At 50.3% G+C, this 12,530-nt stretch overlaps 2 protein-coding genes across 9 annotated transcripts in view; one reads left to right on the forward strand and one right to left on the reverse strand.

Moving 5' to 3' along the window:
• The first annotated feature begins 165 nt into the window (after nucleotides 1-165).
• Selenoo (selenoprotein O) lies at nucleotides 166-10,760 on the forward strand. Its single transcript, XM_051189602.1, has 9 exons — nucleotides 166-737; nucleotides 3,737-3,940; nucleotides 5,069-5,255; nucleotides 6,497-6,627; nucleotides 7,302-7,582; nucleotides 9,022-9,166; nucleotides 9,676-9,861; nucleotides 9,997-10,153; nucleotides 10,244-10,760. The coding sequence occupies exons 1-9, from the start codon at nucleotides 181-183 to the stop codon at nucleotides 10,406-10,408; spliced, it is 2,013 nt and encodes a 670-aa protein (XP_051045559.1). The 5' UTR covers nucleotides 166-180; the 3' UTR covers nucleotides 10,409-10,760.
• Nucleotides 9,441-12,530, reverse strand: part of Tubgcp6 (tubulin gamma complex associated protein 6) — a 19,273-nt gene continuing 16,183 nt past the window's right edge. For 6 of the 8 annotated variants that reach the window (XM_051189601.1, XM_051189600.1, XM_051189598.1 and 3 more), the window contains 7 exons: nucleotides 12,328-12,496; nucleotides 12,108-12,249; nucleotides 11,765-11,959; nucleotides 11,554-11,686; nucleotides 11,272-11,485; nucleotides 10,998-11,197; nucleotides 9,441-10,920 (listed from right to left, as the gene is read on the reverse strand). In XM_051189601.1, coding sequence (XP_051045558.1) covers nucleotides 10,829-10,920; nucleotides 10,998-11,197; nucleotides 11,272-11,485; nucleotides 11,554-11,686; nucleotides 11,765-11,959; nucleotides 12,108-12,249; nucleotides 12,328-12,496 — 1,145 coding nt within the window. In that variant the 3' untranslated portion in view covers nucleotides 9,441-10,828. Of the gene's footprint in view, nucleotides 10,921-10,997; nucleotides 11,198-11,271; nucleotides 11,486-11,553; nucleotides 11,687-11,764; nucleotides 11,960-12,107; nucleotides 12,250-12,327; nucleotides 12,497-12,530 lie in introns of those variants that run through there. The other 2 variants (XM_051189597.1, XR_007834842.1) reach the window with 2 other exon arrangements.

Genomic DNA, 12,530 nt, shown 5'->3' on the forward strand with positions numbered 1-12,530 from the left:
GCTTAAAGAGCATTTCAGGCCCACTCTAAATTGCAACTTCTTGAAGCACGGAAGTGGACAAACAAGAGCGAGAACCAATCAGAGCAAAGCTTCTGGGCGTGCCCCCCACCAACCCATAATTGGGCCAGAAAGAACTTCCGGTCGTGGCGAGCGAAAAGTGAACTTCCGGCGGAGAGGCGAATGGCCTCTCTCAGGGCCGCGTTCGGGGCTTCGCTCGTGGCTGCCCGAACCCGGCCGCAGTCCGTCGGTCTCGCGCTTCCGTCGGCCGCGCCGCGGTCCGCCTGGGCTGCTGCCATGGAGCCCACGCCGCGCTGGCTAGCCGGACTGCGTTTCGACAACCGCGCCCTGCGCGCGCTGCCGGTTGAGACGCCGCCGCCCGGGCCGGAGGACGTCCTGTCCACCCCGCGGTCGGTGCCCGGAGCCTGCTTCAGCCGTGCACGGCCCGCCCCGCTGCAGCGGCCGCGCCTAGTGGCGCTGTCGATGCCCGCGCTGGCGCTGCTGGGGCTCGAGGCCAGCGAGGAGGCCGAGGTCGAGGCCGAAGCCACGCTCTTCTTCAGCGGCAATGCGCTGCTGCCGGGCGCCGAGCCCGCTGCGCACTGCTACTGTGGACACCAGTTCGGCCAGTTCGCTGGGCAGCTGGGCGATGGCGCAGCCATGTACCTGGGCGAGGTGTGCACTGCGGCCGGCGAACGCTGGGAGCTGCAGCTCAAGGGCGCCGGCCCCACGCCCTTCTCCAGGTGCGGAACTCGGGGAGCTCCCAGGCGACACCCTTGTGCGCACTTGGGTGAAATGGGAATGTGCTCAGTGGCGCTTTTCGCCCAGTTGGGACAGCCATACGCCCAGAAAAGCTCCGTAGAGGGGTTAGGACATAGTAGGTGGAGTGTCTTTGCAAAGGATTTTGTGGAGGAAGGCAAAGAGGCCTGTCTGGGAGTTGCCCTGTGGCAAAACAGAACAAGAATTTAGGGGCTGTGTCCCCTTTCTGGCTGACACACTCACTGTAGAGGTCTCCCTCCAGCTGCCTATTCTGTCAAGTGAAGCAGAAGGAACATGATGACTCTAATGGCTGTCAGTTTTGTTGTCAGAAACACACCAAAGACTTTGGAGCTAGTTCCAGGAATGATGCCCAGAGACCAGTTTTCAGAGGTGAAAGCGTTGGACTGATGTCCAGGCACTTGTTTACCCATGCTACTTAAGCAATCTGCTTCCCAGCTTGCCCAGACTCTAGCAGGAAAGCTCTTTGGGCACCGTCTAGGGACTGGGGGGGGGGGTGTGAGGGGAAGCAATCTGATCTCATACCCACCTCCTCTGTAACCATTCTCCCAAGCCCATCCTTTCTAAACACACACACACACACACACACACACACACACACACACCCCAGAAGGTGGGTAGTTCTTGGGGAGTGCACAGGTGGCCCAAGACAGGCCTGTCCAAATCCAAAGAAGCTCCTACCCAAATCCTGCCACCCAGGTAAAGACAGCATTTAGGGTTCTGTTTCTGTTTGTCACTACATGATTGATACAGATGCTTGTTAAGTAACTAAAAGATGGTTAGTTGGGATTTTGTGGTTTGGCACTCCATTTGCCTTCCAGCCACTAACCTGCCAACCATCCCCCACCAAGCTATCTTCATCTTAGACAAGATTCCCACCCCCAAGCCTCTTGATCTGTGCTGTGCCCCATGCCAAATTTGTGGTCTTACCTGGCATTCTGCTGCTCACCTGGAGTAATCTTCTCAGAGGTGTGTACTCCTGGGAAGAAGGGCAGATGCTACAGTCCAGAGCCCACTCATTCTGCAAGCAGCCTTAAACGTCTTCATTTTGATAATTTTTGTTCACCAATTACCAAAAAAAAAAAAAAAAGAAAGAAAAGAAAAATAACTAGCCTATTGCCAAGATAATTGTTGTTGGAAGGCTGTTATATCCAATCACAGTGCTGAGAACCAAATCCAGAATCTCATGTTCTAGGCTACTACTGAGCCACATGTGCATGCTTTTTATAGGTATTTTTAGTTAATGTTTCTACACCTGAGGTCAGCTAAAATGTTTCCTTTAAAACGGACCCATTTGACCCTTGCTTAGGTCATATACTTGCCTGTCAGGGTCCCTGACCTGGCTTTACTAAGATTTGAGGCTGAGATTGGAGGTAGTTGAGTCCTGAGATAGAAGAGTATAGCCTCTTTGCCTTACCTCACCGATACCTTGGATGTAGGGCTTCAAGACAAGCTCCTGTGGTAAACTCAAGAACTCTGCTGCCATGCCTCATGTCCTGTGCAAACAGCCTACTTTCCTTCCCAGGATTACGGTTATTACAGAGAAGCCAGAATTGTCACATGGTCACACAGCAATGATGAGGGGGAGACAGGATAGCTGGCTTGTTTCTAAGATCACATTTACTAGATTCCAACTATGTTTTAGCATGGACTATGTTGTGCTTTTTTGTTTGTTTGTTTGTTTTTGAGACAAGGTCTTACTACATAGCCCTGTCTGTCTTCAAACTTGCCTCATAAACTAGGTTGCCCTTGAACTCACAGAGACCCATTTAACTCTGCTTCCCAAGTGCTGGGATTAAAAACATGTGCCTCCACACCAAGTTTGATCTTAAACTTTTGATCCTCCTATCTGTTTTCCAGGCACTGAGATTGCAGGGCTGGACATAATGTATTGGTTTGATTGGTTCCAGGTAGGGGCTTCTATTGGTTAGGGCATCCAAGGCATCCCTCATGCAAGGAGGGGCCATGGATGTACCCTGTCCAGGTAGCTATTGTGCTGGGCTTACATTATTGTAAGCTAAAAACAAAACAGGCCCAGTGTGTGGAAAGAGTTCAAGGTACACAAACTACCCATAGAATGCAGTTTTCTTGTTCCATCTTGTTCTTTAGATCCCTATAGCCCCTACTGAGTCTGTCACACGCAGATATGTGGCTGTGCAGTTCTGTTCCCTTTAGGGGTGTGGCACATGTCCAACAGTGGTTTGTTGCAGCATTACCTACTATGCTGCAGCTGCAACAGTTTCTGCCTGCCCTTTGGGTTTGGAGCAGAGCCTGTGTCCTTCTCTGAGACCTTAGTAATAGCTTACTAGTGTGCTTGTGTTTCTGTAACTGCTTGCTCGGGGCGTGTCTTAGCGGTTTTTTTTTTTTTGTTGTTGTTGTTGTTTTGTTTTGTTTTGTTTTGTTTTTTTTCATTGCTGTGAACAAACACCATAACCACAGCAACCCTTATAAAGTAAAACGTTTAATTGAAGGGGCTCACTTACAGTTTCAGAGGTTCAGTCCATTATCATCATGGCGGGGAGCATGGGGTACAGATGTGGTACTAGAGCTGAGAGTGTTGCATCTTGCAAGCAACAGGAAGTCAACTGACTGTCACACTGAGGGAAGCTTGAGCAAGCCCACTCCCACTGTGACACACTTCCTCCATCAAGGCCACACCTCCTAATAGTGCCACTCCCTTTGGGCCATTTTCTTTCACCCCACTACAGGGTGGTTTTCCTTTTTTTTTTTTTTTTTTTTTTTTGCATTACTGCAGATAGTGCTGATGTATGTGTATACATACATACATACATTGTATGATTGTTGTAAGAGTGTTTTTGGTAAAACATTCCTGAAGACAAACTACATATTTGAAGTGTGTCTCTTTACCTAGCCTCAGTCATATGACTGCCACACCAAAGTTCTTGGGAAACATGATCCAGAATAACCTTTGTCTGACTGGCTTCCTGTCCTGTGTTTGATTCAGACAGGCTGATGGTCGCAAAGTCCTGCGGTCAAGCATCCGTGAGTTCCTGTGCAGCGAAGCCATGTTTCACCTGGGGATCCCCACCACAAGGGCCGGGGCCTGTGTCACATCTGAGTCCACAGTGATTCGCGACGTGTTCTATGATGGTAATCCAAAATATGAAAAGTGCACGGTTGTGTTGCGTATGGCTCCCACTTTTATAAGGTAATGCTGGGGTCCAATAGACCTATCTACGTGCATTTGCTTATAGATAATAGAAGATCCCATGCTCATGCAGCCAGAATGTTGAACCCAGCTCATAAACAAGCAATAGCACATGGCTGTGGTCAGGATTTAGCCCCAGATGCCTCTTGATGCCCCTTGACCAAGAACTACATAGAATTTCCAAAAGGAAATGGCCTCATTTAGTGTCATATAAGTGGGCTCCTATAGTTTTTTTTTTTTTTTTGTTTGTTTGTTTTTCCTTAATCTTCCAGTGACTCATTAGCATAGGCCCTCCTGGCAGACTCCTTTGTCTGTGCTTTAGCCTGGTGTCCAGCACTTTAGGGGCTGTCTGAATAAGGAACTGCCAGGAGGTGGCTAGTGTGTTCTTATGGCTCTCCATCCTGTCATGCCCAGTGTAGTCATCTAATACTCACCACACACCCACACAAGGCTCACCATTGGTCTCTGGCTTTTTCTGACCTCTGGGAAGATGATAACTACTGCACTCTAAAGGCCCTATGCCTTGTACAATGTTGATAGCACCACTGGTCTCTGCCCACCATTTGCCAGTAGCAACACAGTTACAATAATAATTTTTAAAATGTCAGCTGGGCATGGTGGTTCATGCCTTTAAATCTGAGCACTCAGGAGGCAGAGGCTGCTGGATCTCTGTAGACAAGGCCAGCCTGGTCTACAGAGATAGGTCGAGAACAGCCAGAGCTGCACAGAGAAACCCTGTCTCAAAACAAAGCAAATGTCTCCATACATAACTGATGTCCTTTGTAGGACAGCCACTCTGCTAAGACATTGCACTCACACCTTCTCTGTGGTAGAGCTAACCCTGCTTGTCCTCACAGTGTGTGGGGTATACACAAAACCCTGTGTGGAGTCTGGGCCTGATGGGCCTCCCAGGATCTGGGAACCAGGAGTTAATTGGCTGGCAGTTGGCTGAACTAAGTATGTCTGTCACTCAGAGATCTGGCCATGATCTGACTGGGTGTTGCTTTGTCTATTCGGTGTGCTCTTTCTTTGTAGGGCTTTAAGGCCTTGTAGCCATGCTGGTGTTTCTTTTTCTCTCAAAGGGATGGAGTCTGTCTGACCAACTGAACATTGGGGTCCTTCTTGCAGATTTGGCTCCTTTGAAATTTTTAAGTCCCCTGATGAGCACACAGGGCGTGCAGGCCCTAGCATGGGACGAAATGATATTCGAGTGCAGATGCTTGACTATGTCATCAGCTCTTTCTACCCTGAAATCCAGGCTGCCCACACCTGCGACAGTGACAACATTCAGAGGAACGCTGCCTTTTTCAGAGAGGTAGGCAAAAGGTTTCCCACTGGCCCTCCCCATTGGCCACGTGTTGAATACTACTTATTGCCAAATATGGTCACTGTGGCCAGAGACAAAGGCTTTTATCTGGTGACCCTGTCCTTTTCTGTTCCTTGCTGCTGCCCTTGGATCCCATCATTTCCCTCAGCCTTACGAACCAGGGCTTTGGCTAGCTTGGAATTTGGTATGTGTAAACCAGGCTGACTTCAGACTCAAAGATCCACTGCCTCTGCTCCTGAGTGTTGGGATTAAAGGAAAGGCGTGTGTCACCACACCCTTTACACCAGCACATTTTGATGCTTTGGTATTAAGACACCTGGTGCTGAGTACACCTACAAGAACCAGGAGGCCCAGCCAGTCTTGGAAGGAAGGACACATGGACAGAAGCACTGTTGAGTGCTGGATACCTACTGCATGAGTCTGTGGCCCCAACCCAGTATCTCAACTTGGGGAGAAGGGATGTGAACTCCCCCAGCAAGGGCCAAGCATAGTCCTGTTTCTGTGTGGCTTGCTGCTGGTCAACAGAATAACACTCCAAGCAGGAGTCCACAGGGCTTTGTCCCATACCAGCTTACTCCTATCCCACCTCTGGGGGTGCAGTGTGACATAGCCACAGATCACCAGGAGGGCTATGAGGCTCAGCTTATGCCCTCCCACAGAAACAGGTGGGTGATCTGGTCAGCTGACACTGTCCCTTTAAGCTTCTTTGTCGTGAAACCGGAAGGCCAGTACGACCTGGTTCTCTTCTTACAAAGGCTACTTGCTTGAGCTGTGGCTCAGTCCTGCACTTGGGCTCCTGTTCTCCCAGCCACCCTGGAACCTTATGTTCAGGGGCTGTCTAATTGGGTCACTGGGTAAACAGTTGGTGGCATGGCCTTATAGCTCCTAGTATGGAGATGGGATAGCAACATCTAGGAAACAGCAACCCAGACTGGTCTACCTGACAGTATGGTATTTTCCTGGGACTCAGACCGTGTTGCTGATTTTTGTGATTTATCCAAAATTGGTAGCAGATAAAAGAATAGATGGTGGAAATGGAACTTAGGCCCATGTAAAGCAACTCACTGGAAATACTTCTGAAAGCCCAGTGGTAAAGGGATGGTAGAGGGCCCTGGACTGCGAACCACTTAAAGAAGTCCACTGGCATCCAGGAGATGGCACTGCATGTTCTAGAGCAGGACAGGCTCTGGTCCCTCCCTGTGGTCTCCTCTAAGCCCATCCTGCTCTAGGTGACACGACGAACAGCACGGATGGTGGCCGAATGGCAGTGTGTTGGCTTTTGCCATGGCGTGCTCAACACTGACAACATGAGCATCGTGGGGCTCACTATCGACTATGGACCCTTTGGCTTCCTGGACAGGTAATACCCTTAAGGTTGCAGGTGACGGACTTTCTGCCTGTTGGCCATCTAGGAACTGTCCCTCACAGGGGGAGGGACAGACACCCCAGCACAGAGGTCATGGGTATGGGAAAGGAGCAGGGGATAGTGAGTGTGCTGCTCATGTGCCTTTTTTCAATGTTTCATTCCCAGCATTGTCTGGTCAGCCATTCCTACAAGCAGAAATCAAGGGGTTTTTTTTTTTGGGAACTCACTGTGTAATCCAGGCTGGCCTTGAACTTGTGATCCTCCTGTCTTAGGCTCCTGAATGATAGGATTATAGGAGTGTGCCATCATACTTGGCCTCCCTGGAGTCTTTTGAACAAACAAGGATGCCGTCTTAGCATATTAGAACAAGTCCCTCCATTGTCAGGCTGTAAGTGGATCAAAGGAGTGGGAGTTCAGGGGAGGGGGTGGTTAGCAGGGAGGGCTATATCTGGTGGCCTAAGTCTTTCTGGGCCTCAAGGAGCTTCCTCCCTGGCCTTGAGGCCAACTGTGTATAGGCAGAAGAAAGTATAGGTATTCTAGAGTTCTTGGCCTGAGTCCACAGGACCTGACAGAGCAAGAGCGGTGTCGCCATAGCTGTGGTCCTCAGTCTTCCTTCCTCAGGAGCCTGCCCTCACTGTCTCCTCTGATAGCACTTCTTTTTGTGGCAGATATGACCCTGACCATGTATGCAATGCCTCAGACAATGCTGGACGCTACACGTACAGCAAGCAGCCCCAGGTGTGCAAGTGGAATCTGCAGAAGCTGGCGGAAGCCTTGGAACCTGAGCTGCCACTTGCACTGAGTGAGGCCATCCTAGCAGAGGAGTTTGACACCCAATTCCAAAGGCACTATCTACAGAAGATGCGGAAGAAGCTGGGCCTTATTCGAGTGGAGCAGGAAGGAGATGGGACTCTTGTGGCCAAGCTTCTGGAGACCATGCATCTGACTGGTGAGCCACAGAACCCTGTCATGTAGGCAGATACTCCTGTTTATCATTTCCCAAACTTACACTCTTTTAAATATTCTCCATCTACCTACCCCAACACAACTATTCTAGAAACCTCAGAAGGATTTGTCTGTGGCTGGCTTATTCCACTGCCCAGAAGACCCCTAAGTTCTTCCATGTTGTAGCATGTGACAGAATTTAACTCCATTTTTAATGCAGACTATCGAGTGTCTGTGGCAGTGATCCCCTTGGGTTTCTGTAAAGGCTGCTGCATATAGTGCTACTTTCAAAATGTATGCAGTTACTGGTTTGAATTCCTGCTTCAGTTCTTAGAAGTTTATAGTTAATGGGATTACTAGGTCATTTGAAGTTCATCCAACTGTTCTGGATACAGCATAGTGAATTGAGTAGAAGTGACTAGAATGGGAGTTTTTGGTTTGTTCCTGGTCTTATAGAACTGTAGACTTTATCAGGAGACTCTCTAGCCCAGGCTGGCCTTGAACTTGTGTTCCTCTTACATCAGCCTCCTGAATGCTGGGATTACATGCCCAGCTTGTTTCTGCCTGCTAGTATTATCACCCCAGCCTTTTGTGTGTGTGTGTGTGTGTGTGTGTGTGTGTGTGTGTGTGTGTGTGTGTGTGTGAGAGAGAGAGAGAGAGAGAGAGAGAGAGAGAGAGAGAGAGAGAGAGTCTCTCTCTATATAGCTGTGGTTGTTTTAGAACTGAGAGTGCACTAGGCTGGGCTTGAACAGAGATCTGCCTGCTTCGATATTAGAGGTATGTGCTGCTACCTCAGCCACTTTAGATCCTGTTTGCATGGATTGTTTCTATCTTCATTTTCAACACTTTATTAGAGTCTAAAGCAGGCACTATAGACAGGCTGAATAACATCTTTTTCTCCATCCTGTCAAACTCCCTCATTTGCAGAGATAATTAACCCATTTATAGCTACAATTAATCTCTGACAAGTTTGTTTTCTGTGTGTCTTACTTCTCTTTTGACTTGTTTTTCTCCATTACTCTGGCAGTATTTTCATCTTTTTGAGACAGCATCTCACTGTGTAGCCCTAGTGCCATCCCAGTGCCTGGTATTTCTTAAAAGTATTTTTTATTTTGTATGTGAAGGTGAGTATGCCTATGGCCCCACACACACCATTGTCCATTGCACAAATCTTACCAGCCCTCATTTTGCATTTATTTTTGTATGTTGCTTAGGAATTGCATGGCTCCAAATGACAATGGTTGCCAGGTCAGGCTGACAGCTACAGTATATCAGGTGTGCCAAGGTGCCTTAGGCACAAGCACTGTGTGACTGGGGGTCCCATTCTAGCCTTGGTTCTTGTCAATGTCAATCCATTTTTCAGGTGACCTACAAAGGAAATGGGCTGGGAGGAATTAAGGAGCCAGCATCTGCCTCCCAGCACCTGAGCAGCTCGTTTTTCAGGTGCTGACTTCACAAATACCTTCTATATGCTGAGTTCCTTCCCAGCTGAACCATCGAACTCGGCAGAGTTCCTAACCAGGTTGACCTCCCAGTGCGCCTCGCTGGAAGAGCTGCGGCTTGCCTTCCGACCCCAGATGGATCCCCGGTGAGTATACCCTTGGAATTTGTTTTCAGAGGTCGGAGACTGCCAGTTAGAGCCCTTCACAGGTGCCTCAGAGGCCTGGCAGCCGCCCCATTCCCAGGCGTGAAATGCAGTAAGGTCACATTACTGTACCATCAAGGACCAGGGCACTAGTATGAAGAACACAGAACACAGATGGATCGGGATGGAGAATGCAAGCAGACTGTCTTTCCCTGTGTCCAGAGATGTGGGAAATGGTGGTAGTGGCTTACAGGCTTTCAAATAACAACCCAGAGGCTGGTCATGCAGAAGGAATTTAGTGGACAAAGAGGAAATGACACTTGAGAGTTGATGGAAACACCTGGGTCAGATGCCCCTGACCTCTTCAGTTAACTGCAATGTCTGGGTCAGGGGCAATTTGGAAGCTGGCTCAGTACCTGAGTCACGTAGCTACCTACAAAGCAGCCAACCTCACAGCAAGGCAGTATTACTGCCCCTAGCTGAGATACTTCCCATGCCACCCCTTCCCACAGGCAGCTCTCTATGATGCTGATGCTTGCACAGTCGAACCCACAGCTCTTTGCACTGATTGGCACTCAAGCAAATGTCACAAAGGAGCTAGAGCGTGTGGAACATCAGTCACGGCTGGAAAAGATGAGCCCTGCTGAACTGCAGAGCAGGAACACAGACCACTGGGAAACCTGGCTACAGGAGTACAGGTAGGCAGCTTCTAGGGTCACCTGTCCTGGTTCCTTGGCCAATGGCACAAGGGGATGGCTACAGATGACCCTGAATTGGGGGGCATTGAGCAAGCTGTTCTTATTGGGAAAACCCAGCTAGGGCTATGATTCCAGAGTCCGTCTGGACAAGGAGAAGGAGGGTTTCGGAGACACTGCTGCCTGGCAGGCAGAGCGTGTGCGTGTCATGCATGCCAACAACCCCAAGTACGTCCTAAGGAACTACATTGCACAGAATGCCATTGAAGCTGCTGAAAACGGAGACTTTGCCGAGGCAAGCACACATCTGTACCTATTGTGTCCCTGGGAGGAAGAGCTGTCATTAAATAGTCTGCTCACACAATTCTTCTCATCTGTTCTCCAGGTGCGGCGTGTCCTGAAGCTGCTGGAATCTCCTTACTACAGTGAAGGGGCAGCCACTGAGACCACAGGCCCTGAAGCAGCGACAAGGACCACTGATGAGCAGTGTCCCTACAGCAGCAGGCCACCCCTCTGGGCAGCAGAACTCTGTGTAACATGATCCTCATAAAGGCCTTGGTGTCCTCCACACCTGGAGTCCCCAAGGCTTCTACCCAGTGCTGCTGAGTTGCTGAGGCCATTGGGATCCCTACTCTCGTGGTCTCTCCATGATGGCAGAGATCTCCAGTCAAAACCTGACCCATCTCTGTCTGATCCACATTAGCAGCACTGCCCTGGCCTAGCACTCAACATGCCCCCAGCACACAGTGCTTCATGCCAGTATAGGACCTCAGTCATGCTTATAAGTGATGCAAATAGGGCTAAATAAGCCTTATAGCCTGTTGGTGCATCTTGCCCCAAAGGGCTGGGCCTGACACCTGTTTAATCTCCCAGGCCTCTAAATAAAGCAGCCTTTTCAGGTCTGTCTGTGCTCACTGTCCTAGTCCCAGCCAGGTCAAATGGGGATGCAGCACCACGATCCTGTCTGTCCTCAGGAATCCTGGTAGTAGTTGTTGAAGTTGATGCGAAGCAGGAAGTCTTCAAGGTGAGGCTGGTAGCCACGGTTCACCAGCTTGGTCACTACTGGAGAGGCATCCAACAATCAGGCTCCTGCCCACCGCCTTGCCACCCCAGCAGCCCAGTCCAGAAGGAGGGCTCACCTTTGAAGAGGAAGTGGGAGTAGTACTTGAAGGTGCTATAGGACTGCTGCATGAGTGGGAAATTGGGGTGCTCAGCACCACGGGGGCCCGTAGCTGGGCCCCAGGTCTGAGAGATGAGCTGGCTTCGGAACTTGAGCACCAGGCTGAAGATGCTGTGGATGATGTTCATGACTGGTGCTGCCTTCTCTGTCAGTAGGCCCCTAAAGGAGGGTAGAGCTGATGGTGGTTTGCCCAGCCTGACCTGGGCACACCCAAGTCTGGGTTCCTGTCTCACCTGAAAACAGCCCTGTGCAGGTACTCAGCATGGGCCCGCTGGATCTCCTCCAGATCACCCACTACAGCTAACCGGGCTCTGAACTCGCACCAGCTGACATGCAGGATCTGGTTAGCGATGTAGCCTTGGATGACCTTCACAAAATGCTGCATCTCATGCTTAAACAGCTGCAGCTGGCGAAACTGCACTGAGCCAGCTGTGTGGCTCACTAGGGCTGTTGAAGAACAGAGGGTGAGCATCAGCCTGAAGCCACACATGGGATGGACTTAGGCCAGGCCTCACCTGTGCGCTTGAGGTGGAAGCAGATGTCTTTGAGTGTCCACATCATGAGCTTCAACTGTAACAGGAAGGAGAAGATACCACTGTACTTGTTCAGGCAGCTCTCAGTGATAACAATGTTGAGGGGCCAGTCGACCTGTTCAGGAAGTTCTACTTAGCACCTGCAGCTGCAGGACACACCTCCCCTATACACCCATGGCAGGATACTGCTGACCTTGTACCTGAGCTCCAGGCAGCTCAGCACATCTGGGGCATTAGGGGCAAACACCTCAGGCAGGTACTTGAGAGCAAAAGACAGGTTGGTAGCATGTGGGGTGTCCCCATGGAGGCTATACTGCAGTGCCTTGCTCAGGATGCTGTTAAGGACCAATGGATTGAGCAGCTCTCCTGGTGTCTGTCCAGCCCCGAGCTAAGTGAAGAGACAATGTTTCAAGGAGTCCCAGGTTTGTGCCCTGCCCCTCCCTACTTGCCCAGCAACTCAAGGTCTGCCCAAGAAGCACTGTCACCATGGTGCTAGGGAAAACAGCTACCCATAGCCAGCCTGATTCCAGAGTTACCTTCTCAAAGAGCAGGTCACTAAGAGACTGAGCAAACTCTCCATCTTCCATCAGCAGGAAATGTCGCAGCGCTTCAAAATGTGTCTCCAGGTGCAGCTCCACAAAGAAATAGTCAACTGCAGCTTTGTTCACCAAGGTGACACTGGTGGGGGAAGCTGGTAGTTAGGGTGGCAGGCAGGAAAGGGCAGGTGGCTGCAGCTGGGCAGGTGAGAACACTCACTGGGCAGCCAGAGGTGCCGTGAGGGAGCGCTTCATGAGCACAGGCAATGTCAGCAGCTCACTTAGCTGCACTGCAGTCTCGTCTACTGCTGCCTGAACTTGGGGATCCACAGGGAAAGCAAAGGCCTGGGGAAGCATGTGGTGTACCAGGTGAGCAACAGGAGGCTCTGCTGTGGGAAACAAAAGACTGGTTGAAACTTAGGA

This window comes from Phodopus roborovskii, unplaced genomic scaffold (genome assembly GCF_943737965.1).
Source record: "Phodopus roborovskii unplaced genomic scaffold, PHOROB, whole genome shotgun sequence".
Classification (NCBI taxonomy): Eukaryota; Metazoa; Chordata; class Mammalia; order Rodentia; family Cricetidae; genus Phodopus; species Phodopus roborovskii.